Source organism: Nycticebus coucang, chromosome 3 (assembly GCF_027406575.1).
Source record: "Nycticebus coucang isolate mNycCou1 chromosome 3, mNycCou1.pri, whole genome shotgun sequence".
In the NCBI taxonomy this organism is placed as follows: Eukaryota; Metazoa; Chordata; class Mammalia; order Primates; family Lorisidae; genus Nycticebus; species Nycticebus coucang.
This window is the reverse complement of record NC_069782.1, coordinates 5,218,827-5,243,396: the sequence shown is the minus strand read 5'-3', so window position 1 is coordinate 5,243,396 and position 24,570 is coordinate 5,218,827. Positions and strand designations below refer to the sequence as shown.

The window sequence follows — 24,570 nt, the reverse complement described above, 5'->3', positions numbered from 1 at the left end:
GGCCTTCAATGACTGGACTTTCCCTCCTCAAGGAATCAGGAAACAATGTCCTGGACTTTCCCTCCTCCAGGAATCAGGCAGACAGACTGGGATTCCTGTAGGGCAGGCGTCCTCAAACGTTTTAAACGGGCCCAATTCACTGTCCCTCAGACCGTTGGAGGGCCGGACTGTAGTTTAAAAAAAAAAAACTATGAACAAATTCCTATGCGCACTGCACATATCTTATTTTGAAGTAAAAAACAAAACGGGAACAAATACAATTCACACTACTGCATGTGGCCCGTGGGCCGTAGTTTAAGGACCCCTGCTGTAGGGGAAGAGCAATTGAGCGGCTAGTCTGCCCACGCCATGGTGTGGTGGGCCAGGCTGAGCACGGGACTGCTGGCAGGGGCTCCTGGGCCCACAGGTGCAGCAAAACCATCCCCAGGTTTTCCTACGAGGATCAGAGGTGAATTGGGACACAGCGGGGGAAAGGGAATTCAACCCTGGGAAAATCTAAATTTGAGTGAAACCCCCTGATTCTGCCTCATCAAACCCTGACGTGGGCCTGTTTCCCTCTGCAGTCACCCTCAGGGAACAGCACGTCATCAGGGTTCCCATCACACTGTCCCAAGGTGCTGAGGGGACCCGGCAGCGCACACACACACGGCACAGGGAACCAGCGGGTCTTTATTGAAGATGCAGCAAGCACAGGAGGGTCGCGCGTCGTGCTCAGTCGTGTCCATACAGTACGAAAAATAGAAAAATAGAAATGAAATTTCACAGAAAGCCGCCTCCCTCAGATACACAGCAACGGTGCCGCTGCACCACGAGCCACTGTCTGCCCGGGCTCCGGTCCGCGCCTGCTCCAGGGACAGCCCATTCAGGAGCTGCCGCCTGCAGAAGCAGCCCTTCTGAGCACACGGTAACGGAGAACCCTGAACCCCACGGGCAGCAATCCACACCAGCTGGCCATGGGCCATCTCCCCACCACTTCTCCAGCGGAATTTGGGCCATAATAGTTAAGCAGGTGGTGAGGCAAAAAGAAGACCTTTGCTCCCTCAGATATATGGACAGAGACAAAAGTGGGAGTGCCAAGCCGAGTGGAGGGAAACGGGGTGCTGAACTTTGGCTCCCCACAAAATGAGAGGCTCGGATATGGACAGAACAAACTGAACGCAAAGACTCAGGATTTGGGGAATTTGCTATTCAGCATCTGCTTGCCAGTTTAAGTAGGTTACTGCTTCAGAGAACAAAAGTAAGAGTGCGGAATTAACTTGCGAGCGCATTTCCCTCACCTTGTGACTGCCTCTGCGCTCGCTGCTGCGTTCAGACACTGCTGCCTGCATCAGACCCCACCTGCTGGTCTCGCCAGGCAGCTCTCCCTCAACAAACGCTCCAACGTTCGCCGGGTCCTCTGTACTGGGCCTTTAGAGCTGCCTGCTGGAAGTCTCGTGCAGCGGGTGTCCCTTCTGAGAATCACTTGGTGACACTTCTGCTTTATCTCAGGAAGGGTCCAAAAAATGAACAAGGGTCCAGTTCCCCTCACACACCCCAACTTACGCTCTGTTCTCACCATTACCTCAGAACCAAGTAAGAATGGAATGGCTGCGCCTTAGTAATAAACTACAAAAATAAAGAGTTAACCCTGAGATCTTTCTACCATATGGGTGTGGCTCACTCTTAATTCCCCTTGGAAATGAACTTTTATTTGGTTTACTGACATTTATTTAGATTTCCAGTTAAAAGCTCTATAAAATACAATAAATAATATGGGGTTGAAAAGGTAGACATTCTAATTGCATATGTTACAGACTTTATACTTATGATACAGGCCGTCAGAACTGCGATTTGTATGTTTGTAATCAGACATGTAGAGACTCTGAACTCTAAAGGCGAGACAGCTGCTTTGGATCGGAAACAATCACACTTCCTCCAGTTTCCCCGCCGTGTCCTTCCCCCCTTGTTTTGCACGTTGCTTCCAGAGCTCATCCGGCAAGTAATAAAGGAATGCATAGGGACTCGGGCTAGTAGAACACCTGGGTATTGAGCATGCAGGTTTGCTGTTTCTGTTATTACAAATAAAAGTCAAACGTGAGGTCACACTTTCCCATCTTCTGTTTATACACTAAGTCAAACTTCTCGTTCATAGAGACGGTGAAGATGTCCTTCCACAGCCCGACTCTTCCTGAAACACAAGAACAGAATTTGCTGTATGCACTCGCTGTTGGGCTGGCTACTGAACCAAAGGAAGCCTCGGAAATGGATCTGGAAGGTTCCAGATCTATTTCTAGACTCCTCTAAACTTGGCCTATGAGGACAGGAAGGGACATCTGAGCTATAGACCAGGTGGGTCCCATAACGGTTTTGACAATACTGGATGTGGCAACACCCGCTGCCCTTGGAGCCTGGTAGTGCGACCGGCACAGCCACTTCCTGGTGCCAATACGCATTCGGTGAGCCTGCACACGCAAACCCACACCTGAGGCCACTGGGGGACTTTACCTCTTGTTCACTGTTGGAGCCCCAGCACCTAGAACAGCACCTGGCACACAGTGGGTGTTTAATTAACATCCCAGAGAACGAGCAATGTCTGCCGCGGATGCACTGCCCAGGCACCCCGTGGAGCGCTGGTCCCCATGACACCATCACTCACTCACGGCTCAACAGCTCCACCAAGGCGTCATTTGTTTCTGGAGAATTCGAGAAGGAAGAAAAATCATCCAAAGGGCAGAAAGCTTTATGGCAAGTAGGAAGCCCTCTTGAGTGGGTCCAGGGTAAAGACTTGGAACAGCCTGCCCTTGTCAACCTTGGGGAGGGATTTACTGTGAGTAAAATAGCTGCGGCACAAGCTGGCCGTAGAGACCAGAGGTGAAGTGCGCACTGCAGCAGGAATTCCCAGTCAGTCTCGGGAGTACCCGAGCTGCTCCCTCACAGGCCTGCTCCTCGGCAGCCGTGAGGAGTGCTGAGCCAAAGGCCAGCGTGCAGGCACTGGTCTACTGAGCTGCTTCTGAAGGCTTAGGAAAAATGAGAGCTGAAAAGGACAAGAGAAGCCGCTGATCCCATTTTCCCTGTTAACTACAAAATCTTAGGCTGGTCTGGCCCAAAGGAATGTTGATCCTGAAGATGTCAGGAGTAGGGTTTCTGGGAGCTGGGAGCACATCCCTGGGGTCCTTGTTTAGAATTCTTTCCACCGTCAGCATCTCTTGAGACCAGAGATCTGCCAGTCTCCGGCAAATATCCTTCATTAGCTCTGTTAACAGTCGTCTCTTGTCCTGGCAGGACTGCACCGTATGAAACTGCAGTCCTGCAAATGCTGAGCTCACGGATCAACATGACGAGGATTTTCTCTTTGGTAATGAAAAATGAACAGTGATGGAGAGGGAAAGACACGAAAATGTGTTCTTGCTACCCTCTAATTATCCCTAAGGGACAAAATCAGAAGCTTCTAGACCAACCAAACTATTTTTCCATGATTATTTTTCTCAGCTGAGAGCTCATCAAAGGAGTCACCCACCTGGTTTAGGATTTGAACTCAAGACAATTTATGCTGTGATATGAACCAAATCTAAGCAATGCAGCTGGCTACTCGGCCCTGCATTCGCACCAACTCAAGGACATCTTCTGAGCAAAGAGGCAATGTGCTAAAAGAAAACAAATCAAATAAAAATAAAGCAAAACCAAGGTAAACAATGAGAAAGCACACACAGGAGGAGCACATGGGAACACCAATGAACCAAAAGGGGTGTTTCAGGGAAGGTAACATCCAGGGATAACAAAGCACAGCAAAGCAAAACTAAAAAAGGGCAAATAAATTTTAAAGAATATTTGTGAACATACAGTCGGGAAATTAACCACAAGATATTTTGGTTCAGTTAACTTCTTCCTGCAGGTGTCAACTGCTCTGCCCTCATAAGGAAGACACCTTGCACTGGACCCTGATTGCCTCCTTCAGAGAGGCTTCAGAGGCTCAAGGCCTGACCTGAGCCCCAGCAGAGCTCAGAGTGGGGCCCAGCTCTTCTTCAGCCACTCTGGGTGCTTCCTGCTACATCTTCCACGTGCTGAAAACCTGTGGTTGTGGCCGAGCCCTCCCCTCAACACTTTCATCACCCAAGTAAGTTCCCAGTACACCAAGTGTCAATCTGATTCCTGCTTACCCAGAGAGGCCTTTTAGGGCCACAGCCACCACCCTGGGATTTAGGGCATGTTAGAGCCTGTGCCCTCCACCATCAAGCAGTATCAGGTGGCACTGTGCCCGTAAGGAGGGGAAAGAAACCCAGAGGATCTGAGGAGGAGTCCTGCCTGGAATATCTTAGCCACCAACTGCTTCACTCCTAATAACTGTCACTTGCCACCAGGAGCAAGTGCTAGCCTCCCCCATGCCGCTGGCCTGGCCCTGTCCACTCATGCTCACCTGCCCTGACGTAGGGCTATGCCGAGTCTGTGCCACCCGCACCCAGAGATGCCCAGTCAACATCTACTGAGCGAAGAAAAAAAAAATGGCATCTCCTCACATGGGAACTGTCTAACTCCGCATCACTTCACTCACCCATGAGCCAGTAAAAGGAGAAGAAGTCTACCCACATGCCTTGACTTTGAAATTTCATAGCACCAAACCCATCCCCTGGATCTGCTCTGTAGGTGTTTGATTTCAGGTTATCTGGGAAGGCCCTTGCTTAAGAGCATCCTGCCCACAAAGCCCAGAACATGCTCAGCAGCCACACCTTTGAATTAAAACACTGTCTGCTTGGTAACAATGCAAACACCTTCATTCCCCAAGCACCAGGCCACTAGTGGGCACCAGCTTTCCAAGGACTGTCTGGCCCTTGGCAAAGCACAGGACACAGGCCAGATAACAGCTGCTATAAAAGGGAGGAAACATCCAGAAAGTGGGGAGAGGAAAACAGTCTAGTGCCCTGAGTGTGACTGCCTGGGCAGGAGGAAGTGAGGGGCACGTACCTCGGCCCACGGGCAGGGCCTCCGCGTTGCAGCACTGGTCTACCAGCTGGTGGCAGTGTTCAATCAGGGACTCCAGCTGGGCCTTGTCACAGGACACCCCCAGGAATCGGGCCAGCTGCTCCACCATTGTCACCAGATCCTGGAAAACAAGGGCAGAGAGCAGAGCAGACTATCAGAGCCGTGACTGCAGACTGGGTATGTATGGGGCCTGCCCTCCTGACTGATCAGAACGGCTGACTCTAGCCCTGTCTGGAAACCACCCTGAGAAGTTAAAAGTGCCCAAGGGCACTCAACGATCAAGTGGCAGGTCTGGATTTCAAACTCGGCAACTCCAAGATTGGGAAGCAGGTCAGGTCTAACAGAGTTGTGTTAAGTTTTAAACAGCAGCGTGCAGGCAGCAAGCCCTCCTGGCTCTCTCTTCCCTCCTGCCACCCCATCAGCTGGACTCTGATGGGCTAGTGGACATGGGGGCCGTCCTCTGACATTACCCAGAGTGATACGGGGCAGAGGAAGGACATGAGCTGACCACAGCTTTACCAAGAGGCCATGAAGGAAGCAGCGGGCCATTTAGGAATTTATAGGCTGGAGATGACGCTGGCTTGGGCCAGGGAGGTGGATGGAACTAAGAAGAAGTGGTCAAGTGAGGGACACAATGAGAAGGTAAACCAAAAGGATCTGGAAAATAGATAATGCGAGCTGCTCTGCTCTGGCTCAGCAGGTGCAGTCAGCTACCCGAGCTCAGCGGGGCTCCGGCACTCACCCGGTGCATATCTTCATACTTGAGGAAAAGCACATTCGAGTCCATGCGATGCTCCCAGAACTCCTGCACGTGCTCGAACCAGGAGCCGTAGCCCACTGTGGAGACAGGACAGGGTGAGCCAGAGCTGAGGGGAGACACCTACCTGCCACAGGGCTCCACTCCTGCCACCTGGCAGCCGTGACAAGGACACTGATGCCCACAGACAAAGCCAGCAGAGCACCCTAAGACCCGCATGCTCTGGGCCAACCTCTCCTGCCAACAGTCCCACCCCAGTCCCACACCGTGAAGGCCTCTGGGCAGGTGGTATGCAGGCAGGCAGGTCACAAACAGGACCCATTAGTTTATCTGCTCAACGAGCGGTCACCAGAAGAGAACAGTGCCCAGAGGAGCTGGGACAAAGGGCAGTCAGCTGCTGGTGACGCATCAGGTGGGTATGGGAGGCTGGAAGACAGACCCAGAAGAGTGGGTCCTGCCAGGCCAGAGGAGCACAGGCCTGCTCAGTAAATCCAGCATTTCTCAGTGTCACCCTGAGAGCTGAACAGAGATCACAGCTCCCACACCACAGCCTCGCCTTTCCTGAGCCACCTGAGAGCCCCAGGCCTGGGGTACGGCACACAGGCAGGCAGTGATGAACTCTCCCACGTGTCAGCCTGCTTTGCCATATTCTTTATAAAAACTATCAATTCTCAGCCGTGTTCACAAGGACGTGCCCCTTGATATGAGGGTTTCCCCCAAGGGGACCTGGGTATCAGGTCTCAGGATGCCCTTGCAGTGGTGAGGCCCTGACGCCCTGAGCAGTAGGAAGTGGGCTCAGCTGGATAAGACACAATAGCTGGGAGCAGGGTCCTGTGAGGTCCCTCCAGCTGGGCCCTGACCTCCAGGCCTCCTGCAGGATCCCCACCATCAGGAGCTGTACCCTACACCACACGAGTCCTCTGCTCCTGCCTGGACGCCAGGGAGGAGGCACACAGACACAGGGCTGACCTGTCAGCACTCACCTAATGCACCCTCTCCCTTTACAGAGGAAAAAGCTGAGTCCCAGAGAAGGGAAGAGACACGTCCAAGTCACCAACAGGTCAGTAATTATGGGAGCCTAGACAGGGAAGCCCAGGTCACCTGTCTCACAGCCCATCTGGCTAGAACTATGTCCTGACAGCCTGGGCCTGGGGCAGAAAAGTCAACAGCCCCATGGAAATGGAAGGGAAAGGAAATCCCTCCTTCCACGGGGCGATGGATGGAAGCGTCCGAAACAGCTCACTGCCCACCCGAGGGATGTGGGTGCATGGGGAAACTGAGTCAGGGTTTCCTAGAAGCAAGGCACAGAGGATCACGCAGAGCACGTGAGCACACGCTGACAGGGAGGGTGCACATGTGCACCACGTCCAGTTCAGCAGAGTGGGCGGGGACGTGCATGGGCAGGGAGAGTCGAGTCTATAAATAACAGGCGGACACCAGGTCCCTCCAGGCTCTTCCCCCCCAGCCCGTGCCTCCCTCTGCATGGAGAAGGTAAACAGATTAGTCCAACTGGGATAGCGCGGAGGAGCACAACATGGCTGTCCTGACAGAAATGACCCTGCACACACTACAGGGGTTCCGTCACAGGACGTCCTCCCCACTGCACACACCACAGGGGTTCCGTTGCAGGACGTCCTCCCCACCGCACACACCACAGGGGTTCCGTCACAGGACGTCCTCCCCACTGCACACACCACAGGGGTTCCGTCACAGGACGTCCTCCCCACTGCACACACCACAGGGGTTCCATCACAGGACGTCCTCCCCACCGCACACACCACAGGGGTTCCGTTGCAGGACGTCCTCCCCACCGCACACACCACAGGGGTTCCGTCACAGGACGTCCTCCCCACTGCACACACCACAGGGGTTCCGTCACAGGACGTCCTCCCCACCGCACACACCACAGGGGTTCCGTTGCAGGACGTCCTCCCCACCGCACGCACCACAGGGGTTCCGTCGCAGGACGTCCTCCCCACCGCACGCACTACAGGGGTTCCGTCGCAGGACGTCCTCCCCACCGCACACACCACAGGGGTTCCGTCGCAGGACGTCCTCCCCACCGCACACACCACAGGGGTTCCATCGCAGGACGTCCTCCCCACCGCACGCACTACAGGGCTTCCGTCGCAGGACGTCCTCCCCATGGGATGTGTCACGGGGCCCTATCTATACCACACCCTCCACACTGCACTTATCACCTGGCAGCTGGGTCTGGACCTCCCCCCCTTGAAACACTTGGGTCACAACATCCTTTTGTGAGACCCCTGGCAGGTACCTCTGGCCACCACCCTAGGCTAAGACCTCTGACCTCCTAGTAGACGGTGTCCTTGCAGTGCCCCTGGGCAGAGCAGGAACCCCTGCAGCCCCTGGGTTTGTGCACTGGCTGGGGTCACAGAGGGACCGAAGATGTGTAGAACATGGGGAAACTGAGTGGACATGTCAGTGGCTCCGGCAGGGCTGAGGCAAGTGTGTGCAGCCTTGCACTTGGTGGGGGCGGGCCTGGGACCTAGAACATATTCAGTTCAGTATCAGACAAGGTTTAATGGCCTTGGCCTGAAAAAGAAGTGTGAGCCCTACCACTTGGTTTGAATTTAATAGTAGCTTTTGGCTGTTTATGGTGGCTTGTCCCTAAGCTTCTGTGGAGGCATAAGTGCATGTTGGGCCTTAAGAAATGGCTTTGGAACCACATGAGTGGGTTGGGCCAAGTGCCTGGATGACCACAGGGAATGTTCCAGATGGCAGCAAACTGGGGTAGAGGGCAGCACAGAGGGCCTTCAGCAGGTTTGGGTGCCTACAAATGCAAGTCCATGGCCTCTAAGCCCCACAGGGGGCCCCTCCTAAGCAGGCACAGCGCCAGCAGGGAGTTGGGGGCTGGGGGTCAGAAGCTCCTGCAGGACCTTGAAGTCCTGCTGGGTTTGTAAACTGCAGGCACATGTGTCTGCTCACGCCATAGTGCACTGAGGAAGACTCATCTTCCCTGGAACTGAAGAGGCAGCTCCAGTTCAACGACTCTAACTGCCACTTACATTTGGCAGCATCATGTTCCTGGATTTCTATCATATTTTTTATCCTAATCTTGTCTCTTAATGTCCCTGCAGAACCCCTGATAAACCACACTGAACAATGTGGCTGAACGTTAGTTGGAAGATAAAATAGAAAGTGTATTTTCAGATACACAGTAACAGTCTCAGTACAGATTTAACTAATGCAGGAATACTGCCCAATTCAAAGCTCTCCCGGCTACATACCCAACACTGCCCACTTCCTGTCCCAAGACACCCAAGGCTGTGGCTGGCTGGGGGAGCCCTCGGGAAGGCAGGAACAGCACTGGACTGCAGAGCCACTGCTCCCAAGGGGAGCAGCCCAGCATGGGCAGAAGAGGCAGCCCAGCATGGGCAGAAGAGTAAGGGCTGGAGGAGAGGGGCTGTCTCCCCCATCCTCAAGTCCCACCTTAGAGCACTGCAGGGTGCGACTGAGCCCCACTCCTCCCAGGGAGCTGGGAAGGGGGCCAGAGCAGAGCACCCAGCATTTTTGGCCCAGCTGCCCTTCTCCCTAGACAAGCTCCTGGACAGGGCACCGCCCCCCAAGCATGCCTTGCCCCGGTCACCTGCTTGTCCCTGAAGTTCAGCTGAAGCCCCACATCAGGATGTCACACCTGGCTACAGCCTCCACTCCAGCAGTGACACCTGGGCCTCTGCTTTTACTGTTTTCATTCTTCCATGTTCAAAACCCAGGCAGAAAGGAGGGACATTCCCACTAGGGAACACATCAGACACCCCAGCTGGGTTATATGGGAGAAAAGCTCTGAGATAAGACAGACCCACTCTGCCATTCGCAGCTCTATGTTTGCAGACAAGTTCATGGCGCCTGGGGCCTCAGCACCTCTACCTGTGAAGTGGAACGTGAGCCTAACCCATGGGGTCACCATGAGAACCAGAGGCCCTGCAGGGGTGCAGCCAGCACCTACCAGGCCCCCCCCCCCGACACCCACCGGCTGCAGCACTCACACTTGTCATTCATAAACCTCCGGCAGAATTCCTGGAAGGTGCCTCGGTAGCTCATGGTCCGCAGGGAGCGGTGGAACTGGTAATAGGACACCACCAGATCCTTGGGGTTTCGAGCCATGTAGATGACCTGTGAATGACAGGGACAGGGGAGTCAGCCCCACTACAGGGTGTCATAAGTCACCCTGTCTGGCCCACGTGCCCGCTGCCCAGGCTTCTGTGCCATTGCTCTTCCAGTGGAGATGTCCCTACCACAGGGCTCGCCAGGACAACCACCCAAGGTACTGTCTCCTTTTGTCCTCTAGTACTACTTTACAATCAGCAGGGGACAGAAAGTTACATCCTAACAATGAGCTGCTGAGGCCTCAGGACCTTGTTGCTGGGATAGCCAGGGAGTTCCCCCCATAGGCAGGTGCCAGGCTTGGGCTGGCAGCGTCATCTGCAGGAAGAGAAACCCAACATGGAACACCTAAGGAAACAGGATCTTCACATGTGAGTTTCCTGGGCTGAGAGTCCCTAGGCCAGGCAAGTGGCCAACATGCACGGGGGGGGCTTTGTGGGAGGGCAATAGAGAGGCAGCTGCTTACCTTGGAGTCTCCATTGTGGAGGTCGGAAGGCAGGAATCGGTAGGGCAGGTGGCTCTTGATGAGGCGGGGAGAGGTCAGTTCCTGCAGGTGGTAGGTAGCCGGGAGGGTGGGTCAGAGGGGGCGGGACAGGGTCAGAGAGAGACAAGGTCAGAGAGAGGCGGGGTCAGAGGCAGAAGAAGAAAGGCTGTCACTCCATAGCCCTCTCAGAGAGGGTCTCAGACCTAGCTTGTCACCTGAGATGAACGCCAGGCACGACCACTCTCCAGGCTAGACTCTGGGATAGAAACAAGTATCCTTGTCCTCAGCATAAGGAGTCACCTGCTGCATCCCCAGGGGTCTGTTCAGAGAACCTGGAAGCCACTGACCAAGAGGGGCTCCATCAAGCATGGGTTCCAAAACCAGCCAGGAGAGGCCCCAGGAGCACAGAAGACACTGCAAGCTTAGTGTAGCCCTCAGGCTCCCACCTGCCACTTGGCCCTCCCAGTCTGCAGCCAAAGTGACCCCTAACTGCAGACAGCTCTGCACCCTTCACTCAGAGCCAGACCCCCGTGCCCACAGAACCCCCACCCCTGGCCTTCCCACTGCTGCGGGACTAGCCAGGACCCTTGGGCCCTGGGTCCCTCTGCTCTTCTCTCCTAGCATCTGGCACACAGTGGGCTCTCACACAGTCTCGCCCTGAACTTCCCAGGGATTTCACACAGACAGGGGCTGCCAGGCAGCTTCCTGGATTCTAGAGGCAGGGTACAAATGGGCCAGCTCACTCGGACTCTGGGTTCACGTGAAGAGCTACGCAGGGACCCTCTGCCATGGCACTGGGGCAGGGACATACTCAGAGTGCTCAGAAGAGTGGACAGGTAAGCTGAAGGCTGCGGGACAGCCTGTGGGGACCAAGGCCTGAACTCCAGAGGAGCAGAGCAGTGGACAGAGTGCACCGGCTGTGCCACAGGGGCAGATGGGCAAGACTCCAGGGCCACACCATGTGCTTGGTACCAAACATGGTGTGAGGGTGTCCTACCAGCTCCCTCAACAGACGGGGAGGCCCTGGGGTGAGTGAGATGGCGCAGAGCCTTCTTCCCACCAGTGGTCCCTCAACTGCGCCACCCCTCCCCCAGGCATCTACTTCCTTCCCACTGGGAGACTCCCTGACTCTGATGTGTCATCTACACTCTGCCTGGATCCCAGAGCTGCTGGTCGTGGCTCTGGCCTGTGAGTTTCCTGGGCCTATCTGCTCTCCCCTGACCTGCAGAGCTCCCCACCCCTCAGAAGCAGCTTCTCTTGACAGGGTGTGACTACAGGAACACCCCAAGCGGTGAGGGCGGTCTGCTGGCCCCGAGGGTACCTTGATGATGTCCAGGCCTGGCTGTGGGTACTCCAGAACTGGGAGCTGCTCGTCAATGTTCATCAGGCCGATCTCATCAGGATCGACACCCTGGCTCACCAAGTAGACCACCTCCTGCAGCAGGCTCGTGCCTGGAGGAAAGAAGCCATGGTGAGGGGTGCTCGGAAGATACCCTAGAGCCCAGTACTGCTCTCGGGTCAACATCGCTGCCCAGGAAGGGGGCTCTAGGGCCCAGACATGGCCATATCTAGAGGAAGAGCATTGGCCCAGCCAGGGTCTCAGCTGCATCCCCCACCAGGGCCCATGCATGGGTTGGCTCTTTACTTGAGGCTCTAGAGTGAATGGGACACAGGGCCTACTACATCGTGACTCTAGCCCTGAGGCATCCAGAAGCTGAACTTTCCAGTTTATGGAAATGACTCGCTAGCCAATTAATTATTCACAACGAAACTATATCTGCCCAGGGTCTGCTAAAGCTGAACGTATATATGGCCCATGATCCAAGAACTCTCTAGTACACACCTAAGGGAGACCAGTGCTTGTTTGCCAGTGGGCATGATCCACACCAATCTTGGCCACATCACTCATGAAATAGCCAAAACTCAGACGCAAATGTCCATCCACCACAGAATGAATGCATTTGATAAATCACAAATGGGACACCACACATGACGGGGCTGAGTCCCACAGACATGATGCTGAGCACAGTAAGCCAGCTGCCAGAGGCACCTGCTGGATGGTTCTGTTTGTTTCCATGAGCACGAGGTTCATGACAGGACAAAAGGAGGCTATGGTGACAGAGGTAAGAACAGTGGTCATTTGGAGGAGGTCACTGAGAAGATACAGAAGAGACTGTGAGGTCTAGAATTATTAACTTGGTCTGGTGGGAATGACAGGGGAGTATGTTGTCATGTGATATACAAGATCTGACAATTGAGTTCACAAAATCATCCCAGAAAAAATTCTCCATACCTCACTGCTGAATGTCACTAGTTACTTTAAAGCACTCTCCTTGGGAAGCTATGCCCGGATGGTGGCACTAGTCCATCCTTCAGAGCGATTTTGGAACTCTTTTTCTAGAAGGGCCGTCAAAGCAGTATTACCCTTGATGTCCTGAATGTCATCAAAACGTCTTCCTTTCAATATTTCCTGTGTCTTTGGGTAAAGAAAAGAGTCAGTGGGGGCCAGATGGGGTGAGCAGGGAGGGTGTTCCATATAGTTATTTACTGGCTAAAAACTCCCTCATGGACAGTGAAGTGTGAGCTGGTGCATTGTCATGATGGAAGAGCCATGAGCTGTTTGGCCAAGATTTTCAGTTAAGACTTTATTTCTCTATCGACATTTACTTGGTCTTTTATGCTTCTCATAATCAGGCTATGATTTCTGACACACAATTGGATGAATTTTTGCACAGTTATCGTCAGTTCTGCTCATTGACTACCCAACCTCTCTTCATCACTAACGCTCTCTCCCCTCAGAGTAACATCTAACCCATTTGTACAATGCCGTTGCTTCATGGCATTATCCTCATAAACTTGGATTAATGTGTCCCTGATTCCACTTCCACTCTTGCCAAGTTTGCCAAGAAATTTGTGAATCTTTGTTGCTTTAATTCAAGATCCAACATTCTCACGATGGCACACGAAAACCTAACAATCATGAACACCACTCAGCAAGACACCACTACGTGTCAACACAGCACAGCTGCAGACACTGATGTGCCAAGGTCCGAAACCTTACTGACCTATTTGTACAGTGCTGCCAACGTGAGCACCTGAACTTCACCGTCAGACCTTGTATACTGATTTTCATCCCCAGCTCCTGGCTCATAACTCCCCTGGCCCTTGTTATGTCTTTTGTTGCAATGTTGGAGCACTTCAGCCTCAGGAGCAGCATTTCTCTCTCTGACCTTCTGCCCCCCTTTCTCCTGCTCCGTTTCCTCTCCGGAGCAGGCCAGAAAAATGGAAAATACACTCTGGTCTTCCCCCGCCTTTCTGTCTGGGAGCTGGCCATAAACCCTGACCTACCCGTCTGATCACAAGACCCTCATTTCAGAGGGGCGCTGCCTATGCCTGGGAGGAAAGAGGCCAAGAAGAATCTAAACAGACAGGCCCTGCCAGGCCTCTCCACCAGTGTGTCAGTGTCAGATCCGACCCTTCCTGCCCAGTCTCATGTCTACACGGCTGTCATGCCTATCCCATGAAGTCTCCATAAAAGGGCCAGAGGGACAGGGTCAGAGAGCTCCTGGGTACTAAAGCAGGAGGAGGGCCTGGGAGCTCCATGCTCCAGCCCTACACTTCGCCCTTTGCACCACCGCCTCTATATCCCCCAGTAAGCATCAGCTGTTTCCCTGAACTCTAGCAAATGAATCATACCCCAAGAGGCAGTCATGGGAACTCAACGTGAAGCCAGTTGGTCAGAAGTTCAGGAGGCTTGGACTTTTGGCTGGTGTCTGGTGTTATGGCATACTTGGGGACCAAGCCTGCCACCTGTGGGACCTGATACTACCTCCAGGTAGACAGTGTCAGAATTGGCCTAGAGGACACCCAGCTGGTGCCTCTGCAGACTAAGTGCCTGCTTGCTGGTGGGGAAATCCCCACACGTGGTTGTAGGCATCTTCTGTGTGACAGGAACACAGGAAGAAGTCCCACATAAGTAATGAAGCCTAGACAGGTCCCCTGCTTTGATTTGGGGAGCAACTCTCAGGCGTGAACAGCACATTGAAGACTCAGCTTCAATGGTCCCCAGCCCAAAACCCTTCCATAGCTTCTCACTGTTAACAAATTGCAGCCTAAATGCCCAACCATCTACACTGAGTTCTCCACACCTGCCTGGCACAAGGCTCCTGCTCCCTCAGAGGTGCCACCTGTCACCTCCCTCTGCCTACATGCTCCTTCCTGCCTCAGCTTCTGCTTTGCAGCCTCAAGCCTGCGCTCCCTGAAGCCAGGACTGCCCGCAGTACACCAACTGCAAGTACACAGATGGGTCCTCTCCGCCCACCTAAGCCCCAGCGGCAGCAGGCCTTGTGGACATCACCACATCTGCTGGAGCCAGGAAGAAGCGGGGCCCAGGCCCAGACTGAGCTGTGCTGGCCTGAGTGCAGAGTGCTCTGGGCACCCTAGGGCCAGGCAGGGTTCCAACCAAGAGTCAGCTGGGAGCAAAGGCAGCTCCCCATGCTTTCTCTAGCCTCTGTATCTGAGCCCCAAAACAGCTCCCTAGTGACCAGGGCCATCAGTCATCACCTCATTTGACCTCAGAAGAAATGAACACAACTGAAAGCTTCTGTCCCTTCACATCAGGGGCCTCAGCCTCTGCCCCTGCTCCCTCGTCTCCCTACCCTGAAAGCGCTGACAACCTGAGAGCAGGCCTGAGCCCCTCCTTCCAGGCTGCACACACTCCCAGGCCACCCTCCACATGTCGCTCTCCAGCAGACACAGTCGTCAACCTCAGGCAGCTCTCTGCAGGACCAGCCAGCTACAGGGACAGAGCCCAGGGCTGAGTCTCCTTCACAGCCCCCACTAGCTGGCTCAGCAAACTACCACTCCACTCTGGCAGCCACTCCACCCCGGCAAGCTGCTCGGGCCAGAGGCAGCCTCACCATCATTCCCCTGGCTCATTTCCTCCCCTGCCTCTGCAAGCCCCGCCCACCTGCCATCAGGTGTACCCAGAGATGCTGGGTTGCAGGGGCGCCTGACTATAAAGCAACTGTCCCAGAGCTGGGAAGCAGGAGTGAAGGGCGAAGAAGTCCTGGTGAGGCTGTCCTGTTGCTGCAGGACACTTGGGGGATACCATGGCTGCAGCCAGGCTGAGACCTGTGAACAGGAGGAAAGTGAGCAACTACTGTGGAGAACAGGAGCTCAAGGGCGGCAGCTCTGCAGCTGGCGGCCACCGGGCACCCTGGCAGACGAGTGTCAGGGAAGAAGAGCCGGCTGTTCAAAGTAAACCCAGGGTAGGGGCTAGCAGTGCCCGGCCACCTCGCTGGCCAGTAACACAAGCCACACGCAGCTCTGCTGGCGTTCAAGTAGGTTGGGTGGGATGACTGACAGAAATGCTTCCGCTGACACTCCAGAAATCACCCCACTGGCAAACAGATCGATACTCCCGACAGAGGCAGGCAGCGCGCTTGGACCTGAGGGAAGCCACCGAGCTCGGGTGGAGCACCTGGGAGTGGGGCCACCCAGGATCCTGGGGCGGAAAGCCTTTGACTTTCATTCACTAAAGTCACATGTGGACCTTGTTTACAAAAAGTCACACGGTTCTCTCCATCCCAATTGGAGAGATTGGTTGATTCTTTTTACCATCAAACTTTCAAATTGTGCCATCATTTCATGACCTCTACACTTTGGACGGGCTGCTGATTCTTGACTAAGGAAAAGGAGGGCTCAGCCAAGTCCCTGTACTCACCGTGCCCCCCTCCCGCTAGGGTCACAGCATGATTTTGATGATTTTGAATCTCATCATTACGCTTCCTTTCTTGTACAGTATTTTGTTTTTCCTAGAGATAACTTGTCTGTTTTCTATGTAGCTATTAATAATACCTTCTGCAACTCTGTAACAAACCCTCTCCCCTGGCCAGGGACCTGGGCAGGCGGGCGTTTACTGCTTAGGAACATACCCTGCCCTCTGCCCTCCCTCCCATCAGGGTGAGCTGCCTTGAGACTGCTGCACCGCCCCTTCCTGGGACCCCCCCCCCCCAGATGTACCAGGTCCTTCACCAGCATCCCCCCACTGCTCCCTGGACACAGCACCAGCGCCACTGCAGGCCTTCATTTCCACCTCCTGGATAACTGGCAACGTGGCGAGGTCAGAATCCTCAGAATTTGAAAGTGCCCTTCTGTCTTCTCACCACTGGTGTTGCCCGAGGTCCTGAGCTCCCCAGTCTTTTAACTGGGGCCCCTTTTCCTCTCCCTGGAAGCTCTGAGATCTTCCCCTTTCCTCAGTTTTGAAAGTTCAAATCCCACACTTCAGTCGGGCTGCTACTCACTCACTGTGCCAGATACCTCCGGGGGCATCTTTCACTTAGCTTGTGTCTGGGTCCTGAAAATTAGGAGAAAGAGTGAGGGTGGCAGGTGGGGAAAGCATTCCTCAGTGCCCCACCTATAGGAAAGCAAAATGCCCTGCCTGTGCCCTCTCTTGCCCTGCCAGCACCTCTCTCCCACCCTTCCTACACCCTTCACCCCTATGGGCATATGGCTGTAAGACACTGGGTTAGACATCAAACCCCATAGCCCCCTAGGGCACAGTAAAGACCCTACGTGGCTGGAGATGAGCAAAAGAAAATCCAAAGTTCTACACTTCAGAGAGGGGAAGGAAACTATCCCTGGGCCCAAATGCTAGAGAACGGGCATAAAACTTTCCTGAACACACCTGCCATCTAGGACACGACTGGCTGCCCCTCAGAGGAAGGCAGGATCAGCAAGGAGGCCCCCACCCAAGCCCAGGAACAGGAACCAGCTAGTCCAGACAACAGAGAACCCCAAAACTCTCCCATCCAAGCTAGTAAAGCAAAGTAACAAGGGCCGCCTACCACAGGCAGAAGGATAAGAGTGTGGCTCAGACCTTCAAGAAGACCAAAAGCTGAAGGTGGAACAGGAACACTGAGAAAAACCCTCTGGAAAGTCAGTCCCTTCACTGAGCTGCGGGAAATTTGAAACCAGCAGTCACTAAGGGTAACCACACCAACAAAACCCAAACCAGCCCCCAGCCTAGATTAACCCAATCCCCTATACTGAGGCCTACCTGGGAAAAGGCAGGCTCATTTCCCAGCATAAACTGACTGACCTCAGTCTCCACTGTCTGACACACTACATCCAGTAGCCACAAGCACTACTCACAAAAAAGGCAAGAAAAAAATTATCCAACGGTCAAGAGACAAAGCAGTCAACAGAATCAGAGTCAGAGAATGTAAAATAAATCTGATTACTATGTTAAAGGCTGCCATGAAAAAGGTGACAAACGTGCACAAACAGATGGACTCTTTCAGCAGAGACATGTAAACTGGTAAGTAGAAATGCTGGAGGAAAAAACACAGTAACAGAAACAGAATGCTCTCAACAGCTCACCAGCAGACGGAGGAGGAGGAAACAGCCAGAGACTAGTCCATAGAAACCACCCAAACGGAAACACAAAGAGAAAAAAAAAAAAGAAGCAGCAGCAGCTACACCTATACTCAAAAGGCAGAGGTAAAAAGATTGCTTGAGGCCAGGAGTTTGAGGCCAGCCTGGGAAAAATGGCAAGACTGCAACTCAAAAAAAAAAAAAAGAGGGGGTGGGGAATAGAACACTCTAGAGCCACAGAATAATACTGAACAACCTCAAAAGATGAGAGAATAAAATAAAAGAAATATCTGACTAGATAATGGCTTAGAATTTTTCCAAAATGATGAAAAGCATCAAACCTTCTTGGACCTTTTCTTAGGTCCAAGAAGCTAAGAGAACCCCAAGCAAGATAACTAATAAAAAAAAAAAAAAAAACTCTAGATCAGTGGTTCTCAACCTTCCTAATGCCGTGGCCCTTTAATACAGTTCCTATGGGTTGCAACCCACAGGTTGAGAACCGCTACCCTAGATACATCACATTCAAAGCTCTTAAAATAAAAAATTATGAGAAAACATGGGAGGCAGCTAGGAGAAGACACATTACCCAGAGGAAAAAAGAATTACAGCCACATCTCACTAGAAACTACAGAAACCGGCAGGTGCAGACTGACAGCTCTGAAGTGCTGAAAGGTACTAAGGAGGAGACCCAGGCAGGATGTCTGGTCCACAGTTAGCAGATGAGTGGATTATGAACATGGGAAGTTCTCATCCTGCAACCAGAGGTGGGAAGCGGCAACGTGACAGACAAAACAGGCCACTCTCCAGGGCAAGAGACAACCTTGGATCAGGACAAATCCGAGTCTGGATGTCCCTGGAGACCTCGGGAGCCCATGAAGACCTCTACGGAGGGAGTGCCCAGGTCAGATTTGCATTTCTCAGAGATCACTTCAGCCACAGAGTGAGATGAACCCATTGTAGGTCTCAGGAGCCAGCCAGTGCAACCCCAGGTGACGAGGAGACCCCTAAGACTATGGCAGGGAAGGACGGGGCAGGGCCCACCCATCCCCCCCCCCCCCAGAAGCAAATGACAAGGTGCACGGGAGGAGAAGTTGTCACTGGAAGGAAAGAGAAAATTCAGGGTGGGCCCTGGAGCTCAGACAGGGACTCAGGGTCTCCTGTTGTCCCACTAAGGGCCAGAAGGACGCGCCCCTGAGAGGCACAGCCCCCTTCTTCCTCCTGAGCCCTGGGAATTGTGAGGTGTTCGATTCCCAGCCCCCCACCAGCAGTGAGAGAAATGATCCCCAGCAGACCCAGGAAGCAGGTTCACTGCCCCCTCCCCGGTTTCAAGCCCTATGGTTATGTGGAAAGAGCCGGACAAAGAGGAAGGGGAAGAACCGGGGTGTGGGGGGAAGGACAGGAAAGGAAAGAGCAGCTTCTCAGTCCCTCTGGGACAAACCACCAGCTCTGTTCTTTGGGCCTCTGCGTCCTGCATGGGAAGCAGGTAGCTCCCCGCAGTGTTGGGAGACCCTCATTTCTCTGTGTGGTGAACTCAAAGGGGCCCATCGGGGACCAGCAACCACCAGAAACCTGTTAGCAAAAGTGTTTTCACACACAATCAGATTTGTCAGGACAATCCCAGAACTAAACAGGGGGTGAAAATGAATGATTATGAACAAGGACACTGAAAAGAGAAAAGGCCCCCCTCAGAAGACACAGCCGGCTCCCATATCTGGGTTCCAGTTTCATTGGTGCCATCCCACAGACTCTCAGTGCAGGTGGGACATCCACACCTGTGCTGCCAACACAGGCCCCAAAGGGCACACGGGGCACTGAACACCCAAACATGGTGCCATTACCGAAGGATGAGTTTCTACTTGTACGAGTAGTTCATTTTAATCCATTAAACTCAAATAGCCACCTGTGGGCAGAAGCTTTCTGTACTGGACAGCACAGTCCTAACATGTCATCCACACTACAATGTCACAAACACAGAAAGAATCCCTGGGAGCAGGGCAGTGCTGTGCAGCAGACAGCAGGCAGACAGCGGGGACCTGGTCAGCACCGCACTGGCCACCAGAAAGCCCCCAGCCCACGGGGATCGCTTCACCCCTCAGTGGGGGAGCTGACAGAGGACTTTCCAGGCCCTTGTGGCTCTGACCACCTGCAAGTTCACTGTGATCTCCTAGACTCCGATGCTACAAATCCAAGGAGCCCATGGGTGCCCTGCCATGGCAGGTGAAGGGGGCAGCTGTTAGTCCTGGTTGTCGTCCCAACCCCAGCACGACCATGTCCCCCGTTCTCCCCAAGCAGACTGTCAGCTCACTGAGCACAGGCATCAGATGGGGGCTCTGTCTCCCTAGCACCTAGAAAACCACATGGCCACAACAGGTGCTCAAGGGTAAAAGTCATTGGGATAAAAGGGGTAAAAGGGTTAGCAATGAAGATGCTTTCCTGCATTTACCATGCATGTGGTGCTGGGCTAGGGGTTCTCACCCGCCATTCTGCTCATCCTGACAGCCACACACTGGGGGCTGAGGTGGTCTCCTCCCTGCACCTAAACCTCATCTCAAAGGGGGTCTTTGCCCAGGGTCACCCAGCTACCCAGGGTTTCTGACCCAAAGCCAGGTTCTTGATCTCTAAGCACTGGCACCTCCTAAGATCCCCTGTGGTGGGGGAGGGACACAGTGGGGCAGGGAAGGAAAATAAAGGGAAAGGACATGTGAACTCAGCTAAGTGAAGTCCACCCAGAGAGGACTTGGAGCGTGACAGAACCTCAAAATCCCTAAGTGGAGGCTGGGCACGATGCTTCACGCCTAATCCCAGCACCTGGGAGGCCGAGGCAGGTGAACTGCCTGAGTTCACGGGACCAGGACCAGCCTGAGCCAGAGTGAGACCCTGTCTCTAAAAACAGCTGGATGTTGTGCAGGCACCTATAGTCCCAGCTACTTGGGAGGCTGAGACAAGAGAATCGCTTGAGCCCAAGGGTTTGAGGTTGCTGTGAGCTATGATACCATGGCACTCTACCAGGGTGACAAAATGAGACTTTGTCTCAAAAAAAAAAAAAAAAAAATTCCTAAGTGGCCTGACACTTCCAGGGTTCAGGGTTACAAAGTTTACAAAGAACAGTCAAAGTTTACAAGAACCCTCAAAAGAAGGCAGATCCTCCCTCTGCCCTGTGGCCAGGGGCAGGCCCCGCTCAAGACTTTCCAAAGCAACAGGGCACCTGTGGGGCAGAGAGAGTCTGGTTGTGGGCCAGGAGACTTAACCAGACCGGGCCTGTGCCTCTGAGCAACTTTCTGCCTTCTTTGAGCCTATGGAAAAAAATGTATGAGAGTCCCTCCCAGGTTACCAGTGGCAAGCCTGGCACACAGGACTTGCTAAGTGCTGCTTAACCATTCCTAAAGTGTGCCAGGTGTCAGCCAAACTGAGGCACGTGCTGAGACAGCAGCCCCTGGAAGGACCTGAGGGCACAGTGCAGCCTCAGCAAGTAGGCCCGGGGGAGCTCTGGACTGCAAGTCGAGGAAACAGGCCACCTCTCCTGAGAAGACTCCTCACTCACACTATCCATTCCCACGGAAGGGATGGAAAAGAGCAAGCTTCAGAACCAGGCAGACAGTGTAAAGGAACAGAAAATACTGGCCCGCACATCATCACACGCTCTGCATCTCCTTAACCCCGAGGAGTATCCAAAGCCCTCAGTCGGCTCAAGTCAGCCTCATCCCAGCCACATGAGCTTGACAAGGAAGGCACAAAATCTCCTACAGCCTCCATTCCCTCACCTGTGAAATGAGACTAGATTTGGGGATAATCTGCTGGGACAACAGTCACAAAGAGCTTTGTAAGCTGCAAGGCACAGAATGTGGCTGGCAGTCTATGGTCTCATTATCAATGTTACTTGCTCTTGGCTTACATACAATTCCATCGAGGTTTTCCAGAGGTTTCCCAGCCCTTAATGGCAGGTGACAGACTGAGGGACAGTAAGCATAAAAGCCCACAAGGGCTGTTGAAAACATTTTTTTTTTTGTTAAGTTTCAGAAAGGTGGCTTTCTAGGACTTTATGTGAAGGGACCTCATGAGGGTCTTGAGACCACTGCTGCATTTTCTGTTACCAAGGGAAAGAGCCACTGTGTTTACTCTCCTTGTTAAAAAGTCTAGGTCAGATGTGTGTTTTTGTTGGTCTTTGGAAGATGTAAGTTACAAACATGACTGGTAGTGGTCTGTGGCCTGTTAGGACCAGGGCTGCACAGCAGGCAGTAAGCAGTGGGTGAGCAAGTTAAACTTCGTTTATATTTACAGCCGCTCCCCATTACATGAATCACTGCCTGAGCTCCACCTCCTGTTAGATCGGTAACAGCATTAGAGTCTCCTAGGAGTGCGGTCCCTACCACCAACTCACACTTGAGGGATCTAGGTTGCCGCTCCTTATGAGAATCTAAGCCTGATGACCTGAGGTGGAGCTGAGGCAGTGATGCCAGAGCTGGGGAGCGGCTGCAAATACAGATCATCATTAGTAGGGAGGTCTGACTGCACAGAGGCCATGATAAATCAATTGCTCACAGACTCATATCCCCTCACCCTGGATCTATGGAAAAATTGTCTTCCATGAAATTGGTCCCTGGTGCTGAAAGACTTGGGGACTGCTGAGAAAACTTCCCTAAAATTTACATCCCATTCCAGCTCTCCTCAATGGTGCAGGAATATCAAGTACAAAGTTGATGGGTCTTCCACACCCTTCCAGGGACTTAATTTCTCAGTCTCCATCACCTCATCCCTAACACAGAGGAAGCAACACAAGACCTCAATCCCTCACCTGCAATTCCAAAATCCTAAAGAACTCCAAAAAGCAAGTTTTTCACAATTCATTGAAGGCAATCCTGTCCTAAACCGACATGAGGCTATTTTGGGGGGACAGTCACACACTTTTAGCAAAAATACTATACATGCATATCATTCCAAAGTGTAGCCCTAAACCTAGTGGGGGATCTTACAGCATATATGTCCTATGCACAACTATTTCTCTAAAATCTGAAAACTTCTAAGTGCCCACACTCATGATGTCCCACAGTGGGGGGTAAGGGGCTGGGAGACTGCTGTGCAGAAAAGTCCCCAGCCACAGCAGGAGCCCTATGCTCATCTCCTTCCACTTCCTCTTTCCAGGGGGCCTGGCAGGAGCTCCAGACCAGTCAGTCCACCTCCAAACCCAACACCCTGCACTGCCAGCCCCTACCCCAACCTTTCTCAGAAGGGTGTCTGGGACCCCACAAAGCTATTACAGATTTTCCTACAACCAGGCCAACAGGACTTTAGGGCCAGACATCTTCTAAATCAATGTACGGTCTGCCAGGTGCACAGTGGCAACAAGGGGAGCACTCAGGACAAGTTCAGAGAACAGGAAAGCTACCTTCTTTCCCTACAAACCTCAGATGGGACACTGCACAACCATCTGTTATATCAGGTCTGGAGGTGGACCTGCCTGGCTTTAAATCCCAGGTCTGCTGCACACTGGCTCAGTGACCTTGGACAAGCCTCCTCTCCCTCTGAGCCTCAATGCCCAGACTGTAAAGTGGGAATAACCATCTCTAATTTAAATGGTGGCAGTGAACATGCCGTCAGTTAATGCTGGGAAATATGCATGCCCAGGGCACAGACCAGGTCACAGATGCGGCCCTGAAACAAGAGAATGCACCAGCCAAAGCACTCGGCACAGGGCTGGCTGGCCCCATCCCCCACCTGGAGCCCACGCTGCAAAAGACGGACATATACACACAGCCCTAACACCTGTATTATCCCCCTTCCCAGGTGATCACCACCGGGACTTTGCACTCATCAATGGCTGGACGGGATTCAGGAACAGAGAGGTTGAGTGACCTGTCCAAGGTCGCACAGCCAGCAGGTAAACAGAAGAACAGCAGGGATGGGTGGCGGCCCTGGGCCCGTCTTCTGGCAGCACGGGGCAAACAGTCCCCACCTCCAGTGAAACGCAGCCCAGCCGTGGGCCCCGGGCCGCCCCCGAAGAACCACGGCCTTGGTTTCCCCCGCCCCGTCCCGCCAGCTTCTGAGCGCAGAAGGGCGGTGGGTGCGGCGAGAGCGCCCCCGAAGCCCGGCGGGGCGCGGCGGGGACGCGGGGGGCGCGCCGCAGAGGCCGGGCGCGGTCGGCGCGGGGCTCACCGGACTTGGGGTAGGTGACGATCCACACGTCGCTGGGCCGCACCGGGAAGTTGGCGATCTCCTCCATCTTCCCGCGGCAGAAGGGCGGCAGCCGCACGCCGTGGAACTCGAAGTACTTGCTCTCGAACTCCCCCGGGGTGCTGGGGGTCTCGGCCTCGCTCTCCGCCATGCCGCCGCCGCCTCCCGGCCCGCACTCGCACGCGCCCGCACCCCGCACGCGCCCGCCGCCCGCAGACGTGACGTCACGGCGCCGCCCGGCGCGCGGAGGCTCCGCTCCGAGGGTATGACGTCATGCCGCCGCCCGGCGCGCGGCGGTCGCTCCGCAGCCGTGACGTCACGGCGCCGCCCAGGGGAACCCGGCGCGCCCACCCCCAGCCGCTGCTACCCTTCCCCACCCCCTCGGGGACCCCGAGTCCCGGTCAATCCCGCCATTTGTTCAACCCCCGGATTCTGTCATCCGGCAAGTGCTCGGCGCAGGCTCAGGAGAAGCTCCAGCCAGAAGTGACCTTAAAGGTTCATTGTGCGTTCAACCTGGTCTGGCCAGGCACGGGCCCAGGGTCCTGAGACGCATCAAGGGAGAAGACGAGCAAAAGCCCAGTGCTCTTGGAACTGACGATGGTAAATAACCAAGATGACTTCAGGTGATGAATGGCAGGTGCTGAAAAAGAAATATGCGTCACAATATCCTGGGAGCCGGACGGGGGCGGGGTCTAGAGGA

At 53.9% G+C, this 24,570-nt stretch overlaps 1 protein-coding gene across 1 annotated transcript; it reads right to left on the bottom strand.

The window, feature by feature from the left end:
* Positions 1–657: 657 nt before the first annotated feature.
* SULT4A1 (sulfotransferase family 4A member 1) lies at positions 658–24,158 on the bottom strand. Its single transcript, XM_053585805.1, has 7 exons — positions 23,853–24,158; positions 11,647–11,777; positions 10,308–10,388; positions 9,724–9,850; positions 5,699–5,793; positions 4,939–5,077; positions 658–2,167 (listed from the first exon to the last, which is right to left on the bottom strand). The coding sequence occupies exons 1-7, from the start codon at positions 24,019–24,021 to the stop codon at positions 2,055–2,057; spliced, it is 855 nt and encodes a 284-aa protein (XP_053441780.1). The 5' UTR covers positions 24,022–24,158; the 3' UTR covers positions 658–2,054.
* Between the last annotated feature and the right edge of the window lie 412 nt (positions 24,159–24,570).

Bases quoted from the DNA above. Each gene is read 5' to 3' on its own strand.
- SULT4A1 (XM_053585805.1), bottom strand. From the start codon at position 24,021: ATGGCGGAGAGCGAGGCCGAGACCCCCAGCACCCCGGGGGAGTTCGAG. The intron at 11,778-23,852 runs GTGAGCCCCGCG...TCTTTCCTCCAG, and splicing joins CGTCACCTACCCCAAGTCCG to GCACGAGCCTGCTGCAGGAG. The intron at 5,794-9,723 runs GTGAGTGCTGCA...CTGTCTCCACAG, and splicing joins GAGGTTTATGAATGACAAGT to TGGGCTACGGCTCCTGGTTC.